The sequence below is a fragment of the Amblyomma mixtum genome, chromosome 1 (assembly GCF_055824585.1).
Source record: "Amblyomma mixtum isolate Tamu chromosome 1, ASM5582458v1, whole genome shotgun sequence".
NCBI classification, from domain to species: domain Eukaryota; kingdom Metazoa; phylum Arthropoda; class Arachnida; order Ixodida; family Ixodidae; genus Amblyomma; species Amblyomma mixtum.
The window spans coordinates 194,341,530-194,363,629 of NC_143012.1; the positions used below are offsets into that span (position 1 = coordinate 194,341,530).

Here is a 22,100-nt window from a genome sequence, read left to right on the forward strand (position 1 = left end):
TAGCTAGGCATGTCCGGCCATTAAGAACGATCCACCTTTTCATCTGAGTACAACTACAAGCAATATTCCGCTCGCTTGTTGAGGACTGCGTGAGTACGGTTTTGGCACCAGCATTAAAGGGGCCTTAAAACACCATCTTTGCAGCGTATGTAAACTCAGTCACCCCGTATTGTGTTCATGAACACCGGAGCCAAACAATACACTTCTGCATGCAACACAGAACCCACAATCAGGCGCGAAAGTTGGCGAACTCTTTTCGGAGCCTTTTTCAAACTCTCGCTCTCTTCTGTGGTGCACGCCTACGTATGTTAGTTAAGAGATGGATATTCGTTAGATTCTTTCAGACGCCGTGCAGCTACCATGGCCGCGGCCAGTGAGCCGCATCGCTTTGCTGGGTGAGGAAACTTCGCCCCCAGGAAATTCTCGCGAGTGTCGGCAGGTGTCGGAGGGGCTGAGTGGGTGCAAGTGGAGCAGCGTGCACTTTGAGGATACAAAAAGGTAAGAAGACGCTGAAATTGAAACCTGGCTAGAGATAACCCAGCTTGGAACAAACGCTTTAAATATTTTGCTGGAGGAGATTAGTGGAGCCGCGTTCTTTAACGCATCAGGCATACCGCAACTTTATAGACAGCCTGGTTCACTGCTCGTTTCAGAGGCTCTTTAATGATGTGTCCAGAAGGTGAAAAAAAACTTGTGTGTATGTAGTTACTAATAAGTAAGTACTCATTGGCGTCCATCTAAGCGCAGCCAAATATCGACAAGAGAAATCTATACAGCTTCCACATAAACTTTGTAGTTATTGGATAGTTGAAGGTTTAATATCAAGAAGCGTGAAGCTCAGGTTTGCTGCCATAAGTTAAGGAAAAAGGCAAATGGTTGTTATCGCATAATAAAAACCGCGTAACAACGTAACTGCATTATAACAGGTTGCGTAGGGCTTAAAAAAAGAGCGCGCTTAAAGCTATCCTCTCTTTGGGAGAGCAAAAAAGAAAAAAAGCTCCGCCCGGAAGGGCGCGCAGCAGCTGCTCAACCATTGCCACTGAAGATAGCATACAGGTTGCCACATGCAATTATAGCTATAGCGGATGCTGCCTTTGTAGGTCTGGCGCCCTTGCGCAGCATAACTGAGACAATGAAAAAACCAAATAGCCAATTTCAGACAAAAAATATAGAAGGTAAAAAAGTACCTCTAATATCTGCGTTCCTGTTCCGGTGATTGGAAGGATTGCCTATTTCTGAATAATGCCGCTCGAAAGGTATCCTATAGATAAAATTAGTGGCTCTATAAGCAGGCAACTGTGGCGTAAGCAAGCATTCAGTGGCATCGAAATAGGCCATGGGAAATGAAATTCCATGAAAGTAACGCTTTGTCGAGGTTTTAAGCTTCGGAAAGCCAGTTACAGGTGGAACATTTGTGTGCACGCATAGTAACAAGCTCATTATACTGAGGCAGAATACAGTTGCAAGTCAGCCTATTACTAAAAACTGCCTGTATCGTTCGCACTCATGAAAAGAATCCTAAATGGCTACAGTTTTAGGCGCCTCAGGGAGGTATTAGGAGAATTGTACGTTGAGCCCTGCAGTTCACAGAAAATTGTCTCGAGCCTGTTAAGGATGTGTGCTTGTGCGTTTAGGAACGGGAGCTTTCATGGAGTGCCAGGTTGTCGTTGGTGTTTGGCACAAATGATTGATGTCCAAACGACAAATGGCGCATACCCATTGTGGGAGATGGGTGCAGAATCTGGGTGCATAAAAAGGCTGTTCCATAGTACGTTTTCTTTGCAAAATAGGAGAAGGAAAATGAACAAAAACCAAAAAAAGCAGGCGATATTGCACACCACAAAGCAACAGCCGACGCCTGGGGGTCCGAATAAGAGAAGAGATTGCAGTGTAAGAAATAAAAAGTGAAGGATTAAAGCTGTTCTGTTTAGGAAGGCAATCGATTAGATTCGAGTAAAATTTTGAACGGTAGAACAAGCACACCCGTGACTGAACACAGATATGGTGGTACGAAGTACCATCTAGAGGGTAATGTTGCAAATAAAGCCAAGCTGCTACAAGGGCTTCTCCAATCGCCTTTTTCTCACAAAAGAGAAATGGCGACAGAATAGTCAAAAAGTTGTGCAGATTCGGGTTCTCTGCAAAATGCGGAGATGGGATTAAGCGGATAGCCAGATCTGTGCAGAATTCAGCAGCGGTACAGGGCCATGCAGGCTCTTCGTAGAGACTTAGAGAAAACTTTAGACACACGTACTGCTCCAGATGAAAAAAGAAACCAGCTTTGCTCGCTTAATATTGGACGTCTCCGAAAGCCAGCAGCTATGACATACCAATTTAGAAGCTTGGGAGAGTTGGTTGCAGATCCTTCTTAAAACTGCTCGAAGGAGATACGGACACAGAGAAGAGACATACAGGGTCTGTTCTGAAAGTAGTAGGACTGGTTTTTTCCTGGGCGAACGGGCGGACGAGAGGTGGTCTGCGCGTGCAGGATCGTTGAAGGGGGATATTGGGAATGCTTGGGATAATCGGCAGTCGGCTCTCGGCCGTTGAAGAGAGGAGGTCGCTTGTACTGTGAACCCCTGTCGAAACGTCTCGTCACGCAGAATCGTCGAGCGTTTACTGGATCAGCAATACGCGATCAAATTTTGAGTAAATCTTCGTAAAACGGGCAAACAGACTCACAACATGATTAAGGAGGCCTACGGTGACGCTTCCATGGGTAGATCAGGTGTTTTTTGAGTGGCACAAGCTTTTCCGAGAAGGTAAGGAAAGAGTGGAGGAAGACGACCGCTCCAGACGCCCTTCGACCAGCAAGACCAACGAAAATGTGTAGCGAGTGAAGCATTTACTTCACAGTGATCGTAGAAAGAGTATCAGAATGATTGCTGATGACTTGAGCATTCCTAAAACCCAAATTTTTGAGATCGTGACAGAAAACTTATCCATGAGGAAAGCGTGCGCGAAGTTGGTGCCGGGAGTGTTGTCAGAGGAGGAAAAGGCCAACCGGTAGGACCTTCTTCATCATGTGAATGAGGACCCCGATTTTTTGCCCAGCATAAGGCGGCAACGCTGCCTCAGCCCCCCTACAGCCTCGACTTGGCCCCGCCAGACTTTTTTCTATTCCCAAGAATAAAATCGACGCTCGAGGGGAAGCATCACGGATCGGTAGAGGTGGTTAAAAGGCCGTGACGAGGGAGCTAAATAGCATTCCGGTCCAGGCGTTCCTGGAGGCGTACGAAAGCTGTAAAACTCATTGGCAGCAGCGTGTAGGTGCGGAAGGGGTCTATCTTGAAAAATTGTAATAGTTTGTACTATTCTCTTGAATAAATTTTGTTTAAAAAAATGAGTCCTACTACTTTCAGAACAGACCATGTACACATGACAGCTGACTTACAGCCGGCGACTTATTGCTAAAAAGCCCAATATTATATCTAGGCAGGTTGCGCAAAAAGCAAGAAGACATTGAGAAAAAGAGTGCAAAAAGAAGCAGTCAGAGGAAACACTCATCGTCACAAAGGTTTCACCTCTTAGCAGAAAGAAATATCACTTCTTTGTCGGATGAAAGCACTGGTTGGCCACTTACACTCGTGTCCTTATTTGATATCAATCACTTCTCTAGTGAGCTGATGGCATCACTGTGCTCAAACTCCGGATGAAACTTGCTATGCTTTGCAAAGGGCGGCTAGATGGCCTTTCCCCCCATTCTTCCCATCATTTTAGAACCAAAGCCCTACTTCACGACCGAAGGTGTAAAAGCCGCTTCATCGCTGAAGCCAGACTTTGAATTGAGCTTGTGACCCTATATAAAGTAAAGAAAATAAATATTGCCGCGAGTGGCATTCGAACCCACGGCGGCGTGAAAAGGTCGGCTTCGGTGGCCACTGCAGGAGAGCACTCTACTGTCGCTGCAGTTTTTCTTTATTGCCTGCAGCCAATCACACCTCGTGTTAAACTGCAACATACACTCGCGCTGTGCTCTGCACGTTATCGTCTTCGTCAAATAATTTTACTCTCAAACAGATATCGTCGCCAGACGTGCCGACGACATAGCAAAGCAAAACCATGAGCCAGCAAGGTCAAGCAGATTTTTCGCACGTACACTAGGTTTAACAATGTTGAAATCCTGCCACTTTTTTGTGCTCACATGAAGGGTAATTTAGGCACCTACCTGCTTGGCAATATATGTTCGGCCGCCCTTTAGGGGACCTTCATAAATCTCTTCTTTACCAAATGTAAGCAACTGCTTTTCATGATTTGTTTCATAAATTCTTCCTTTCTTTGGACTAGGGTTGATACGATTGCATATCTTGGACAGTTTTTCAGGAGCGGAAGAGGCTATGTTCACTTTACCACGATTCGTATTTTTTTTCAATACATTGTGTCAGAGTGTGTGGCAATAGGGATGACGGTTACTTTTTGCGTCGTTTTCATTTGCTCAGGGACATCATTCTTACCCATTTCATTTTTCTTCTGCTTTTGCGACTTTGGGCAGCTGAAAGCAAAATATATGAAAGGTGGCCTGTCCCTGAGAAGCGACTGCATTGTTTTTTAAAGCTTATTTGCATAGTGTGCTGAGTATACTTTTTAACAACGATGGAAAAATGACAGAGAAAGTTTACTGCATTTCAGTTAATTAGTTCCAAAGCATGGGTTTGTGCCACATTAAGGACGACGATGACCGGGAAGTTCCGCAGGACGGAGCGTTTGCGCTTCCCGGACAAACAATCGGCAAGAGACGATTTTGCTTGGCTCTGAACCTCCGGTTTAGTGCTTTCGCAATAAAACACAGGCTGGCTATGGATCGCTTGACCACATCTGATTGTACTTAATGGTAGAGAAGGACGGGTTTCGTACACGGGGTTTCTTGTTTGTTGCTCAACCCGGCTATAAAAGTGGGCTTCTTCGCAATAAATCGTCGTTTATAAGGTAGCGCTCGTCTGTACGTCTCTTCCCTGATTCCGTGTATTTTTCTCGCAGTTTTAAGAGTGATATACGCGGCATCTTGGAGGATATGTAACACGGGGCCGCTAAGGATGCCGTTGACAGGTTATCAACAACCTTATTTAATGTAACACTACTGTAACCGGGTGCCCTTATGAAATCTGGAAGGCTTAAATACCGAGGCGGCAATGAAAGGATTGTGTGCAAGATGGGCGTGACCGCAGCAAGGGACGAGCACAACGATAAGAGATCAGTAAAGGCTGGCTCTTCTGGAAGAGGTATCCAGCTTTTGTAGAGCAAGCACTACTGCCTGAAATTCTGTTCAGAGTGTATTTTAGCGAGGCTACCTCCTCCCTCTGTGTCACGCTCGAAGCCAGCATGTTTATCAATGTATTTATCAATGTTACACAATGGATACGAGAAAACCGTCTATGTTTATCCCAAAAATGCGTCATGTTTACTACAAATGTACAGCCCAAAGCTAGAAACGTTTGTTGATAATTTGAGAGCCTTTTCTATGTGAAACTCTTGTCTTTTTGGTTTCTTTTTTTCGCATCATCGTTTGCTCTTGCATGAAGTTCGTGCATATCTTGTTTTTTATTTGTATGTCTGCTCATACCCGTGCTCATGCCTGCTTGGAGTCGAGCGATTCTGCAGTATTAAATAAATAAATAAATTGACAAAGGTAAGGTGCTGCATTTAGTCTCTGCAAGGAAACGTATAAGCTCTCGTGCACGAGGCACATTCCTCTTATAAATGGTGGTTGAGGTGCATCCTTACCTGTGTCAAATATTCATCATCATCATCATCATCAGTCTGACTACACCCACTGCAGGGCAAAGGCCTCTTCCATGTCTCTCCAATTAACCCTGTCCTTGGTCAGTTGCCGCCACTGTATCCCCGCAAACTTCTTAATCTCATCCGCCCACCTAACTTTCTGCCGTCCCCTGCTACGTTTGCTTTCTCTTGGAATCCACTCCGTTACCCTTAAGGACCAGCGGTTATCTTGCCTTCGCATTACATGCCCTGCCCAAGCCCATTTCTTCCTCTTGATTTCAGCTAAGATATCATTAACCCGCGTTTGTACCCTCACCCACTCCGCCCTCTGCCGATCTCTTAACGTTACACCTATCATTTTCCTTTCCATAGCTCGCTGCGTTGTTCTTAACTTAAGCTGAACCCTCTTTGTTAGCCTCCACGTTTCTGCCCCATAGGTGAATACCGGTAGGATAAAGCTGTTGTATACTTTTCTCTTCAGGGATATTGGTAAGCTACCATTCATGACCTGAGAGAACCTACCATACGCGCTCCACCCCATTCTTATTCTTCTAGTTATTTCCCTCTCATGATCCGGATCTGCGGTCACTACCTGCCCTAAGTAGACATTCTCTTACTACTTCTAGCACCTCGCTACCAATTGCGAACTGCTGTTCCCTTGCAAGGCTATTGAACATTACTTTGGTTTTCTGCATGTGAATTCTTAGCCCCACCGTTCTACTCTGCCTGTCTAGCTGATTCATCATGCTTTGCAGTTCTTGTCCTGAGTGGCTTAGCAAGGCAATGTCATCAGCGAATCGCAAATTACTCAGGTATTCTCCATTAACTCTTATCCCCAACTCTTCCCATTCCAGTCCCCGGAATACCTGCTGTAAGCAGGCAGTGAAGAGCATTGGCGAGATCGTGTCTCCCTGCCTGACACCTTTCCGTATTGGAATTTTATTGCTGACTTTATGGAGAACTATAGTAGCTGTGCAATCGTTATAAATATCTTCCAATATTTTCACATAGCACTCTTCCACACCCTGATTCCGCAATGCCTGCATGACAGCTGAGGTTTCCACTGAGTCGAATGCTTTCTCGTAATCAATGAAGCTATATATAGGGGTTGGTTATATTCTGCGCATTTCTCTATCACCTGATTGATAGTGTGAATGTGGTCTATTGTCGAGTATGCTTTACGAAAGCCTGCCTGATCATTTGGTTGACTAAAGTCCAAGGTTGTCCTGATTCTATTAGCGATTACCTTAGTAAATACCTTAGTAAATATTAGCTAAATATAAAGTAAATGTTTACCTAATATTATGTAGGTATTACTTGTATTAATTATGAGCTGTGTGCATTGTCGTTGGGAAGCTTGTGATGGTAGCGAAAGCTTGTGCACACTCAAAGCTGCGGTTATACTCAGGGAAACCGGATTCGGGCTGAAGCTCTTTGGACACGAACAGTTTGCAGGCGTTTGGAGCAGAGGGAGACCGTTGGAACTAATGGAATGAAAATAATGTTGCAGAACTTATACACTCAAGACACACCCTGCTCTTCTACTAAGATTCTTGTCTTAATGTTTATACAGATGCAAAGAACTGTCATCAGTCAGAAGTTGCAGAGCCTAAGACAGAAGCATAACCGTCTCAAAAGTTTTGCAGAAAGTGCAGAGAGAATCGTAAACAGAATTTGCTGCACGTATTCGAGAAGCGGAGGGGCACATAACTGCATCTGCAGGGCACACATATTTGATGATCATTGCTAGTGCGAAATGTCAGCGCCAGTATTATAATTTCTACGGCTGGGGATATAAACCTGTCTGATGTTGTCTAACGTTATGTTTGGAACTGGAATTGCTCCCACGCCGTAAAGTTGCAGGCAAGTAGAGTCTTGCCGCACTTTTTACGTCTAAATTCTAGCGCCCCACAGGAGTTCGACAAGGCTTCGTAGTCCTGCTAGAAGTGCTAAATGAGAACGAGTTCAGCTGGCTGAAACAAAGAATCTGTAGTCAACATCCGGTCTTTTCAGTTACTCGGATACACAGTCTGGACAGCTGTGGAAGGCAAGTACAGCACAGGCTCTCTTACCTAAGATGGTTGCACTCGCTGATGCCAGGGGTATGAGCAGGAGGCCCAGGAATCCGAAGAAGGCTGGCAGGCGCTGAACACTGAGGTAGTTGGTGATAAGGACGCTTCTTATGCAAGTCACATAGCCCTGGCCAACTCCGAGAACTATGTTGATGGCCATGAACGAGGTAAACGACCGGACAAGAGATGCACCGATGAAGGCCAGGAAAGAAGCGAAGAGGCTGGCTACAGCGATGGGGCAGTGGCTGAATGGTATCCTGTCCGACACTAAGGGCACAACACTTCGGCCCACAAGGTGGCCGAAGGCGTGGCATGTGAGCACATACTTCGCGCTCTCCAGCGAAACGCCCTTGTCTCGTCCGTAGTCCACAGCGGTGGTGGAGTGGAGCAAGGCCGTCCAGTCAAAGACCGCGTAGACAGCCAGCAGAACGTAGAAGTCTGGTATCCGGAAGAGGGCCGCCACACCCTTCAGAGTCAAACCGAGCTTGTCGATGCTTGCGGTTGGAGGAATGGGAACTGTGACTGATACCGGCTTGGTCGGTCTTAGGTCATCTTGTTGTTTACTTATTGTTGGCGGCCCGTTTTTGCTTGCTGAGGAGTCTCGCTTCTCAGGTAAGACATGGTTCGTTGTGCAAAACTTGAAGGGACGCGGCTTTTTGAGTAGCAAGACAAGTGGCAGTGCATTCATCGCGAGACCGCCAGTGAGGAGAAGTGCTCCGTGTAGGCCGTACAAATTGGCGAAAAAAGACATGATCAAGGGTCCTGCCAATCCAGACGCTGACCATGCCGAGTACTTCATTGCAGTGCTTGTCGCTGTGTACTTGTCGAAGTAGAGCAATGTATAAATGGCGAAAGACGTTAGGCTGGCTCCGAATGCTACCCCTGAAACCATAAAGCCATGTATTAGAGGTGGGTTAAAATTAAGCCAAAAATTATGCAAACTTTGCTTTCTACTGCTTGCAATCCTCCTTGTTAGACGTGTTATTGGCATAGCAAACAATGACCGACGGTAATACTCGAGTTAGTGATGATAGCGTTAATGCAGCACAAAAGCTTCCTCAGGTCCCCGTCTGCACCTTGAATAGCTGTTCATGAGAAGGAATACTGACAAAATAACTGGAAAACTCCTAAGTGAAACGGTAATAGTTGTGTCGAGGAAAGGGTTTCTGGGGCGGTTTGGTGGAAATTGTGCATTAAAATATTTCTTTCTAAGAAGCGCATCTGGCTAAAGAGCTTCTTGGGTAAGCACAGTGAAATACAGACTTGGGGCTGGGGAGATAGTAGAAAGCCACAAATTAGAAGCCATAACATGGTGATGACGAAAAAGGGAAGAAATGTGTCGCATATTTCCGGGAAAATTAAATAACATTACCTAAGCTTGAAGGGAAGAGTTAGTGAACGAGCGGAAATTTTTACGCTGCCGCTCATCCCTTGTTGCTGTCTTCGCGCGCCCGAAGCTGATTTCGGGACCGCTGGCTCCAGTAGTAAGTAGCTAATTTTTTTAGAGGGGTAGCTCTACTCAATGCAAAATTCGCTCACCGTTATATACTTGATCTGACCTTGGTTTAACCTTGAGAAGCTCAGGATAGCAACTTATTTACTTTGACAGATTGCCAGATTTACTTTGGCCGATTTGGACCAAAATCGATGTCCGCCCATAATTCACCGCACACAACACGATAGCGACCTCCAAATTTGTCCCAGTTGATTTACAAAAATTTGGCCGGACCCATCCCGAAATTTGGCATTGGGCGATTTGGACGAAAATTTAGAGTCAACCATAAATGAGCGCACCCGACACGATGTAGACCTCCATATTTCATGTCCCGGGTCATTGCCAAAATGTTGTCGTTCGACATTTCGGTATGGCCGTGGTTAAAGCCAGCCCTACCTTTTTTGGACATTGCTTTCGTTGCCTGTTTTTTTTTCTTCGTGCGTGTTGGCTCAAGAAATCCGGGCTATTCCTCGCACGCCTACGGACAGCGAACAGTGACGTCCATGATGTCTCTTCAATAAGTGGCGTACGTGTTACATGACAATCTCTGCCCCACCCACGCTGGAACAGCCAAGTGCCGAGGAGCGGTGAGGACTGCAGCGCTGGTGAGGCACAGATTGTCAGGGGGTACGCCTGCCACTTATTGATGACTCTTCATGGATGTTGCTGTTCGCTGTGCGTAGGCGCGCGAAAAATTGCCCAAATTTGTTGAGCCACGGTGGTGAGGGTAATCACGTTTTCGAAATGGTGAAATTTGTTCTGGGTTTTGGATACGGTGGGCTACACGCCTCTAAATACATAAGGAGTCTAACAGTAGCACATCAAAAGTTAACGCTTCCGTGTTTCTTAAACCGCTTGATATTTAAGACGTTTTAGCTATAGTCTGACGTACTATACCGCTGGCAATCATATGCTGAAAAGAGCGCTCCCCTAACTGAGTGAGAAAGAGCGCTCCTAACTGAAAAACTGTATTTGAATAATTCAGAATTAGCTGAAACAAGCTGCATAAGCATTGTAGTCAAAGATGATCTCGAGGGCTGGATGGCAGAATAACCAAGAGTGTGGTATATTCTGTGGGGTTTATCAAGGTATGAAGGGCAGCTCTTGTATATTCGTCAGAAGAAGGCGCGCACAGAAATTCCCTGACAGTACTTACTTTGGTGGCCAAGACTTGAAGCCTAATGAAAAAGTTTAAGATACGAGCCACGGAGTACACCGCAAGATATGGAAAGAAAAATACCGGTAACACAAACGACAGCAAAACAGGCACGTGGATTAGGGAACCAGCATAATTAATGATATTCTAGCTGAGATAAAGAACAGAAAATAGAACCGGGCCGGTTCTCTCGTCGAAAAGCAAGGGGGTCCTACCAAGCGTATGGCACTTCGCGGGAAGTGCGAAGAGTCAGGTGGGTATAAATTTAAGCTACCAGCTGGCATGTGGAAGCCAAGGCTGGTGTGCGAGTCAAGACTAATGAGACATACCTTTGCTGCACAGCGGAGGTAAACCTCGCGATGATGGCGAAAATTATTTAGAAAAGGCGACATCCACTGAAAGAGTGCACTGTATATTTGATACATGACTGTGTACTCTGTCCCCTGCTCACCGTATATGCCACCCAGGGTGACCGACATGCAGACCATGTCCGGGCAGAAGGCGGCCGCCACCACTGCGGCCGATGAGCCCCCGACAACCAGCAGCGTGATGACGAACACAGACAGCTTCCCCTGGAGGACGACGACCAACATGCCTGCGGCAGAGTAAGGCCACACGATGGCACTGTTCATTGGTTCAACACAGGCGGACTGTGCGTACAACTGAAAATACACGGCATGAGAATATTAGCCGATACGAACGCAGCAGGGATTCTCAATTGTGGTTTTGCGTTATTCCCTTGAATAAAGTGAAAGGCGAGCATGGCGCATAAGATAGGTCTATCGTTAAATCGAGTATGGATAACTGCAGTACAAAAAAGCAAACACCCCTTATGCTCCTTGGATTCGGAGACTACTGGCTTCCGTCATGTATGACATAAGGTGCCTCTTTTTGCCCTTTCCTTGTGTGCGCAATAGCTAGCGAGGGTCTCGAATCTGGCAGTATTGATGCCGTAGGTAGCATTAGAGGGTTCTCGCACAGCTTCCGTCCTTACCGTTCGATCATGTTCCAACGTGCCACTCGCGTTAATAAACGGCGCACTAGGTACGCCACTTTGGATGAGGGTGGTGTGGGTGAACACCGGCAAAGTTCGGTTACACTAGACATAAATATTCCCGAAAGCAGAAGACTAACAGGCGCTTTGGGTTGTCAGTTGTGTGCTTATAATCTGTGTTTTTTCAAATAAACTTTCAGTTGTTAGTAGCGCTTGTCCTTGTCTCCCTTCTCTGTTCTTGTTCCTAGTCGCAGGGCTGGTGAAATTTTGAAGATGTACCAACTAGCTCAAACCACTATTTTGCTCAAGACTAACAGCCGTTGCTTTAGCCCCCAACCTGACTCGAAATCCTATGATATGATTCTTCTGATTGGACTTCATAACCTTTGGAAAACGCGCATGCAAGACCGCAGCGTTGAACCTGTTGTTTCGCCCAGAATTCCGTTTAGCCGAATGTTGCTGCAGGTAACGGACAATTACAAAGAATAGGACTTTTTACCGGATTGGCTTTATCTCCTGATGCGCTGTATATCCTTGCCGGCCTTTTAGTTCTGTTATATTTTCTATCATGCTTGTGCCACGTATATAGCCTCTCCCTAGCCGCTCTGTAAAGTTCTGTAAAGTCTACCAAACCATGTAGAATAAACACCACGAAAGAAAAAAAAGTCGCCGTAGCTGAATTCCTAGAGCACCGGGCGTGAAATTCGAATTTCATGGGTTCAGAGCCCACTGGTTACATGTATTTCTTTCTTCTGATGGCCAAATTTATGAACACCACAAATTAAAAAAAAATATCTGCTATGCTCCTTGATTTTGGTGACTATTGGCTTCCGTCATGTATGTCATAACGGGCATTTCTCTTCTCTTTCCTTGTCTACAGTACAATTGTGTCATAGAAGAAAATATGTTGGGATCCAGGGATGGACACTCACGGCTAAACAGCGTGACTAAACGCCTTGTTTTCCGTACTAAGGTTAAGCCAGCGAAAGCCCTCTTCCATGAATGAGCGTTTCTGCAGGCTGCCCTTGGAAACGTGAGCTGGCCTAAAGCCTATTAACACTCGCGAGTCGCGAAGGCTGAGCTACCGCCTTGGTCGAAAAGTGACAGCCGCAAATAGTCGCACTGATAGAAAAGTGAGAATCTAAGAGCGGTCAGCGGCCTTTCGATTTTCCAGCCGTGCGACATCGTGTCAAAAACCTTAAAATCAATCAGAGGTGCTTTAAAAGTGTGCGGATGCTTGTTCCAGATCCGCCTCCACTTTTAGGGTAACAGGCAAGACTGACGAACGACTCTTGTCCTGAACGAGATCATTTGAAATAAAATATGCCCAGGCTTAGCTTGGTTAAGCCAAGAATGCGTTGCATATTGCGCGGTCTTTTTGCGCGAGGTATTGCTTGGCGGCACTCGATTTTCTCAGCAGCTTTTCCTCCGTGACGTATGGATGGATGGATGGGTAGGAGCGCCCCCTTTGAAACGAGGCGGTGGCAACCGCCACCATGCTCAGTAGTCCTTTTTATTGTTTTTTTCTGCTTTTCCCCTCCGTTTTTCCTTTATTGTTTTTTTTTTATTTTTTTTCACGTAGTTTGGTGACGTCACGTCACCACGTGACGTGACGTCACGAAACCACGTGACGTAACGTCACGTGGTTTGGTGGCGCCAGGCCGCGCCCAAGGGCTGAAGTGAGTGATTGCAATATGCTACGCACAAAAACTGCCTCCACGTTAAGTTTGCTGATGTGAACATTGGCATCGTCTATCCGCTTCTTGATAGAGAGTCGTACCTGGGTGGACAGCCTTAGTTACCCGCTATTATGAATAAGCAATTGCACTGCCAGTTTTCTCTCCCTTTACAATGACTTGTCGCTCAAAGGAGTAAGTTACTTTTTTCATATTTCATGCTTCCATTACTTGATCACCTATGAGCTTCTTTGACTTCCTTCCTTGAACATCATTATATGTTATTTTTATTCTTTTTTATTTATTTTATACTGCAGATCATGTTGCAGATCCAAGCAGAACAAATACATATTATATATTACAGATTCAAGGCCAACAAGTAAAACAAAAAGAAAAACTAAAAATGAAAAAAGCCATGCAGGATGACTATGCGCTGCCATTTACCGTGTCGGTGAATTCCACTCGATGATGGTACGCGGGAAAGAGGAAAATTTAAAAGTGTCAGTTCTAGCAAAGTACGGGGTAAGTGAACCGGGATGATGGTGACGTGGGATGCGTGTAGCTGAAAACGTAAATAGGGTGCAGGATCAAGCGCTAATTTGTTATTTATGAGCAAGGAAAGAAATTCTCGTCTAATATTTTTTCTTCTTTCCTCAAGAGTTTGGATACGGTTAGATTTCATTAGCTCTGACGAAAAATCAAAGGGTGAAAATTTAGAATAAAACAATCTTACGGCTTTAATTTGGAATCTTTCAATTTTTTAAATATTGGTATTGGTATAAGGATCCCACACCACGCATGCATATTCGAGTTTAGGCCTAATTAGTGAGTTAAATGCGAGAAGTTTAACCTGTGCGGGGCTTTGGAAAGTTTATTTCTTAAAAAATATAGTTTGCGAAAGGTGGACGAACAGATATTTTCCACAGGTGAATTCCAGGACAGATATTTAGTTAATGTTACACCTAAGTATTTGAAACTGGAAACTTTCTGTACTGGTGTTTGTTCGAGATGATACCTGTGGTCAAAATATTTTTTTACGTGTCACGCGAAGGAGCTTTGTTTTTTCTTTGTTTAAGGCCATCTCCCATTTCTGGCGTCATGCAAGGATGTTAGTTAGAGAGGTATTTAGGTCAACCTGGTGATTAGAACATGTAATATCTCGGTACAGCAAGCAATCATCCGCAAACAAACTAATCTCTACGCCTGGAACAGTTGTGTCGACGATGTCATTTATATACACCAAGAACAATAAAGGCCCGAGTAGACTCCCCTGAGACATTCCAGAAGTGACTGCAAGAGCGTCCAATTCCTCTCTATCAATAGAGACACTGTGCTTACGGTTAATTAAATGGTCGGAAATCCAGGTAACTAATATCTCAGGAAGGCCAATAGATTTAAGCTTTAGAATTAATTTTTAATTTATCATGAGCGACTTTGTCAAAAGCCTTGCTAAAATCTAAGAATATTGGGTCAACTTGGCGATTACTGTCTATGGTCAATGCAATCGAGTGAACGGTTGTTACTAATTGGGTTACGGTTGAATATCCTTTACGAAAACCACGCTGTAATTTGGATAAAATGGAGTGCCGATTTAGGAATTCATTTATTCGATCAGGAATGACGTGTTCAATTAATTTACAGCAAGTTGAAATAAGGGAGATTGGGTGGTAGTTTGATAGCATTAAACTATCTCCTTTCTTAGGTACAGGGATGATTCGGGCGGTCTTCCAGTCACCAGGAAATTTCCCAGTTCGCAAGGATGCTTGAAGTAGTACATACAAAAACTTTGCAACTGATTCGGCATATCTTCGCAGAAAAATGTTCGGAACGTTATCAGGGCCACATGGGTTTTTGGTTTTAATGTTCAGTAGGTTACAAAATATCTCAGCGTAAGAAACAAAATTGACTTGGGTGTCATGAAACTGTGCGACTATTGGTGTACATGAACTGGAATTCGAAAAGACGCTTTGAAAATATGTATTGAAATGCTGCGCAATGGCTCTCTGGTCTGTGATTATGGAACTGTTGAGTGATATTTGTGTCACAACCACCTTTTTTTCCGGTCAGTTAATTCCAGAACTTTTCTGGTGCATTCTTTATAAAGTTTGGTAGAGACGTACTGAAGTACTAATTTTTGGGCCGCCGTGGTGGCTCAGTGGTTATGGTACTCGACTGCTGACCTGAAAGACGAGGATTCGATCCCGGCCGCGGCGGTTGAATTTCTTTGGAGGAGAAATTCTAGAGGCCCGTGTACTGTGCGATGTCAGTGCACGTTAAAGAACCCCTAGTGGTCGAAATTCCCGGAGCCCTCCACTACGGCGTCCCTCATAGCCTTAGTCGCTTTGGGATGTTAAACCCCATAAACCAAACCACTAATTTTTGGAATCGCAGACTGAATGTGAAAGATTCTCCTGTAGGTTCTTGATTATGGAAGGTTGCACTCGCTGCTTTTTTAATCGTTTTATTTTGCGCTTCTGGTGTATGATGTCACGCTTCACCCATGGACTCTGTTTGTTTACTTTCTTTCGTTTGCTCGGCACAAAGTTTTCAATGCAGTAACGGCACATGCGCTTAAAAGGGTCCCACAGGATGCAGGCGTCAGTGTCACCGAATTAAATCAGGCAGCTTTCCATATAATCTACTATGTAAAAGTTTCAATATGTAACAGCAGTTTAGGGCTGTAGTTTCTGCATAGTGTTCTATAAATGGCAGGTGTTTAAAACAGATTGAGCTTTATCTGAGAGAGTTGCAACTAGGTGTAGTCGTTACTAACCATGCGGTAGAAAAATTTTGTTCACATATTGTAAAGTAGTTCAGTGCCTGCACAATTTGACCCTAGATTCAGAAAAAAATCGACTTCACCGGAACTGTCACTGACATAAAGCAGACATTACGGCGTTGATATGTAACTTGAAAAAAAAAACCTAGAAAATTGTATGGTGACCATCTTATTCCAAAGTAGTGACCAGGGACCACAAAGTGAAGAACGGAAGGGAAAGCCTCACGGTGCTTGCCAACGTTTCGACAAGAAGACTTAGTCTTCGCCTGGGCAAAGTGTTCATCATTGGCGGGATTTAAATATGGTCTTCACTCCGACGAGGAAGGCCCGTTGAAGGCAGGACGGCATGAAGCGAGAAGGGTGTTAAGGTGAGGAGTGTGAGTCTTGTAGAGGCATGTTGGCTGCCAAGGAGGATTAACTGGTTGGCCAGCAAAACTGTGGAAAGGCCAGCCCAGCAGAAAGGAATCCGCGGCTGTCGAGCGTGGAGAGAGCGAACGCGGGATTGAAAGGCTGTGTGTTCAGCTGCGACAGATGGCTTGATATGACTGGCTGCGTTGACCTGAAAAGCTCAGATAATAGATTTAAGCAGCATGGAGGAACGAAATACCGGAGGGGGGGGGGGGGACAAAAAACAACAACAAAAGGAAATTGAAGCAGAAAGAGGAAATTGGGGCTAGTTCAGAGAAAGCGCGAAAGGCAGGCGGGGAGGGGACGGAATGAGGAAGCCAAGGATTCTTAAGAAATGATAGCAGGGAGTGCAGGGCATAAGGCAAAGGTAGAATAATAAATTAAACAGATAAAAGAAAGATGGAAAGAAAGAGTAACTCAGGGGGAAAGGGACGGGTTAGGGCAAATGGGCAGGTAGAAAGAAATGATAAAGCGGAGTTACGAAGCACTAGGCAATGCTCTGACCGCGTGCAAGACATTTAGAAATATTTACGCCAGTGCCGGAATGTACCTAAGAAAGTAAGTTTTCTTTGCATATGTGGATTTATGCTGGTTTTAAGGCTTTAAGTTTGTGCATTAGGAATGTTTTACTGTAATTTCTGTCCTTGCGGATTAGAAGCCTGACTGAAGAATGAGTATATTAAGTTCATCGATGTTGTGACTATTGTTGATTAAGTGTTGATCAGAATGTTACGACACTACCGTCTGTATGTTCCTTGCTGTATCAGCTCAATGACCATTTATTCTGGCTCTCATTGCTTGCCCGGTTTCTACGATATATTGTTTCTGTCAACAGGAGCGTTGCAGCTTGTAGATTGTATCAGGCGACGCGCAGTTAAAACAAGTCTTTATATGGAAGATGAAGTCGCTTGCCGTGTTTCCAACAGTAGTGTCGCTTTGTAAATGTTTGACTGTCTTGAAACTATGCAGAGAGGATGCGCTTAATGCTGGAGGGGGATTCTTATCCAGCCTAGCGTGTACTAGGTTATCTCTCAGGGTTGTGGTACGTGTTTCTTAACACATTCGTTGCTTGTTAATATAAGGTGGTATTTCCCCAGAATATTCTTTATGTTCGGAAGATCGTTCGAGTATTTCATTATAACCGCAGGAGGCCACTCATTGTCCAATTTTTGTTTTCTTTAAATACTTACACATCGTTTTAGAGTTATTTCTCGTTGAAAAGAATTGTTAACAGAGTTCTGGAGATGGTTCCTATCGATCTGGATGCTTTTCAGTGTGTAAAGGTGTTTCAAAGAGTCGTCGACGTCGGTACACATTCTTCTCAGGCGCTTTGCCTGTCCTACAAATATGTCTTGCTTACTGTGTGTTCGGTGATGCCCATTGAAATCGAACCACTCATGTTGGTCTTTAGGCTTCCTGTAGAGGACTTTAAGCTGGCTAAGCTGGTTTAAGCTGGCTATCTTCTAAACGGACGGTAGTGTCGCGAAAATTGACGTGTTTTCTAGTAATGGAAGGTAAATATATTGCTAAAGTGGCACGAATTAAGGTCCGAGACGAGGTCTTTCAGGGCCTTAGACCCGTGTTTCCATACCATAAAAAATGTTGCCTAAGCAAGGAATGTATATGAGCGGTTTTGTAAGAATGAACTTAGAAGTTTAGAATCAAGTAGCTCCATAAAAATGTTCGCATAAGTCGGTGAGAACAGAGTGCCCGTACTAGTTCTCAATACTTGAAGGTAATAAGAATCACACTAAAAGCAGTTGGGCATGAGTACCAATTGAAGTAGCGATTGATAGACTTCAGTTTGATGCGAGTGTGGATTTTCAGTTCGAGCGTTCGACAGCGTGTTGGTCCCTTCATTTAAGGAGGATATTTCTGCACAAAACGATGACATCAAGTGTAACAGGTGTGCTATCTGTTAGAATAATGGCTTCGTCATTACCTGAGTCTATTGTTCGAAGAAAGTGGGACGTGTCCCGGACAAAGAAAGTAAGGAGAGGGTTGTAATGTCTGCAAGGTAGTTCAGAAAAATTCAGAAGTTCTGTGTGGGCGAAATATTGTTCGAAAAGAACTTTGTACTTCCACGGCCACTAGGGCAGAACTATAGTTTTCAAACGCTCACCCGAAAGGTATTGACTCAATAATATATGGGGATATTCTAGCCTTGTGTGACAATACCAAAACTTTGTCACACTAGAAATATATTTTATTGAAAAGTTACGCATGAAATCTCGCGATTGAGTGTGTAAACTGCCGATGCGCGAAATACTGCCGCCAATTAGCGACAAGTTGCTAATGGCTAAGTCTAAGCATGCTCTTTGCTCGATTGCTATTCTAATTTGAATGCAGAGATAAAATTAGGGAAAGCAGAAGTATACAGACTGTCGGGCATCTGGTGTAATGGTGACAATAATGCATTGACAAACTTTCCTAACGATGATATTAATATTTGTACTTAATTCACAATCTTGATAGCTCGGGTTCGATATAAAAAAAGCGCAAGGAGCTGATGCACTTTTCAGAAAAGGTCAAAAAAGTGAACTTCTGTTTTTTTTTGTTTCCAGGGGACCTTCGGGATGTATTCTTTTAGTTTGAAGGCTCATAAGTTTCAGTCTTTCTGTCTCGTTTCGATAGTTTAGCCATGTGAACGTTCATTGTAATAAAATACCTTCAGTGTGTTTGGGTAATTGCAAGTCGTACAATTGCTACAGGATTGAATACGGGAAAGCCGACCTTTTGAATTGTGTACTTCAGGCCATGAGACCTACAATTTAAAGACGATTTTAAATATAACGTGTCCCGCCCACATATGACAAATGAATTTGCTGTGCGTAGACAACATTTTTATTCATACATATTGTGTTTTACTCTCGCCAGCATGCTACTACTAAAGGCCACCACGCATAACAACATTTATTACATCTTTGTTATCACTCAAGCGATACTTCGGGGTCAGATTTCCAATCCGCGGGCTTTGTTCTTGAGTTCCTGCAGTTCCTTTCTCAGCGAATGACAAAATTTTTGCAAACTGACCACTGCTTCTTATTATTTCATGCACCTTCCTTCACCTTCCTTGCATGTTTTCAGAATCATTTATAGAAAAGGTACTACGAGGTCCCCATTTGTCGCTTTGAAAGGCCCTCATTACTGACCATCGTCGATGCAGCGCCAACTGTGCCTGCTTAGAAAAGAAGCTAAGCATTGTTGCGTACTTAATGAGCTTGTTCGGTGGAAAAAGCTGGGGCATCATACATCGGAATGTTACTTTGCTGACGCTCCACTCAAGGGAATTCCGTGGCTTAGAGCATGCAAGAGATTCCGGTGAGCGTGCAAGTGCCTTTCGTGCCAGAGAGCATGCAAGTGATTATTGCCAGTGGGTCGATTTACAGGAACCACTTGCATGCTCTATGGAAAATACAAGGCCTGTCATTCGCATAGATTTGGGACTTCCTCCGAGCGTGTTCATCTCGGAAACAATTGCTATTGGACAGCACCACCGCACCGGACATGCTGGTCCGTGGACGTGCTTATAGTGCATATTGGACATGTCAGACGCCTCAATACTATTGTGCTAAACTGTAGGGAAGGGGCCACATGCTGAACTTTCAAAAGCTTTTTATGTCTGGCAAACTCCGGTTCGAATGAAATCTACATCGAGAACAGTGCCTTTATCTCTCCTGCAATATTTGCGCTAGTTTTAAGAGGACCTCGCCTTGCCAGATATTGCCTTTAAAGCGAACCGCAACACTTGCCTTGAAGTAGATCACACTATAAATTCTAAAAGCAAGACATATATATTGAATCCACTCCTGTAGTGTCCAGATGGTCTTGTCTAAGAGTTGCCCGGGTGTGGTGCTCTCCCTGATAATTATCACTGTTGTCTGCTGTCCTTAGCGTAATGAATTACTGAGCATCACAAAAGACTTTTCTATCACCGTGCATTGGCTAAAATAATTTGAACAGTCTGGAAAAGAATAACATTTTAGATACGCAGCAAAAGTGTCAAAGTGGTACCAAGGGGATACATCTAATGAGGGCAGGTAATGAGCGCAGATATGGACCACGAGAGTGAAATAATTATGAGGATGAGAAAGGCACTCCTTTCTCATTCTCCTAATTATTTAGTATTTGGCAGGAACTCTAAGGCGATCAATTGCATTTTACCAAAATCCGTTGAGGTGAAAGAATAAAACAAGTGGATCTTTCCGCTACTAAACTACGAAGTAGAAACGTGGATGCCAGCGAAAAGGGTTAGACTGGAACCGAAGACAGTGCGGCAAGTTATGGAAAGTGATAGATTTAGCTCCAGGAGTAGGAAGAGACTACAGTGGATCAGAGAACAAACGAGGGCTAATGATGTCGTGATCAACATCAAAAAGTAATTGGCCTGGGCAGGGCATGCAATGCACAGGCAAGATCATCGATGGTTCCTTACGTAATCGAATGGATTCCAAGAGACGACAAGAGTAGATGGGTGCGTGAGAGAACCAGGTCGACGGATGAGATAGGAACACTGCGGTGATAAGTTGGCCGCAGGTGCCATAGGACAGGGTTAACTGGAAGCACACAAGAGAAGTTCTTGTCCTGCATTGCACGTAGTTGGGCTGATGATGATCTTGCAGTGGTGGTCAGACGACTTACTGCTCACAAAGCAGCTTCATGTTTCATCCAGAACTTCCACTAGGTGCGATTTTGCCGTCCTTCGTATTGCTGTCCATTGTGTAAGGCAGCAGTCATTCGAAATAAGGGCGGCTTTCTCAAATTTGAAGGCTGGCGTTCCTGGCCTTTAAACTTCATTACGGCATGTAGGCCGCTTTTGAAAACAGAGATATTACATTCCAGTGTCTGCCATGTCACGTTGATGTTATTTGTGGGACGTTGCTTCACAGCAGCTTTACGAGACCTTAAGCGAGCAGAGTACGTCTACATTACATTGCCGAGAGCTGACGCATAAACGGAGTTTCATGTGTTCATTCACCGCAGGTTATTGGCTTGAGGAAACTCTGCGTTCATATATTGGGTCCCCAGCTGTACAACTTTGGCCTAACCCTGCAACTCCAGCTAGTGTCTGACAAGGCCACTCCTGAACGAACACCGTTATGTCGCTTATGGCTGGATTTAAATTTCACAATTACGTTTTCTTTCAAAATTTAATGGCTGAGTTTTCAGTGTGCGACCATTGCAGACTCTAAGAAACAACCGAACATCTACTCTTCCACCTTCCTCGTTTTCACAGTCCAAAAGTGGTTCTCAAGACACCACCGCGCGCATTCCACTCGCCTTAATTCCGTGGAAGAAAATGCCTACATTTTGTACCATGCGGTCAAATTTAACGGACACATAACGAGCATCTCATATCTCGATTATCTAAGATCTGAGATGTTATATCAATGTATGCGTTTATAAGCTTTTTTTATGCCAACTTTTGTATTGTTCATGAATTGTTCGTTCGTTTCTGTTTGCTGCTGCCATGCCATTCAATTTGCTGGGCCTTTGTCAAGCTGTTTGTACAACTTTTAGCCCAGGCAGCCTTCCAGTTACTGGAAAGTAAATTTGTTTTGCTTTGATTTGATTTGATAACACCTCGAAAGGGCACTTGGGGCTTGAGACAGCCTGTAGTGACCGGCTGCGGATTAAGTTTAAACAGAAGCCACGGGCGTTGCATCAAGGATAATGCAGAAGCTGCAGGAAGCATTGGACTTCAGGAATTGCAGCTCAGCTGCAGGGCGCCTTAACCCCTCCACCACTGCATCAACGCGGGGGTTTACCGCGTAGAGGGCCACCAGAGCATTACTAGGTGGC

General features: G+C 44.5%; 1 protein-coding gene across 2 annotated transcripts in view; it reads right to left on the reverse strand.

The window, feature by feature from the left end:
* The window catches only part of LOC149370464 (uncharacterized), a 67,945-nt gene that overhangs the window by 40,340 nt on the left and 5,505 nt on the right, over positions 1–22,100 (reverse strand). The window contains exons 1-3 of one of the 2 annotated variants that reach the window (XM_089561468.1): positions 20,734–20,958; positions 10,893–11,036; positions 7,791–8,672 (exon numbers count right to left, since the gene is read on the reverse strand). In XM_089561468.1, the coding sequence (XP_089417594.1) occupies positions 7,791–8,672; positions 10,893–11,034 (1,024 nt within the window). In that variant the 5' untranslated portion in view covers positions 11,035–11,036; positions 20,734–20,958. Of the gene's footprint in view, positions 1–7,790; positions 8,673–10,892; positions 11,037–20,733; positions 20,959–22,100 lie in introns of those variants that run through there. The other variant, XM_089561460.1, reaches the window with a different exon arrangement.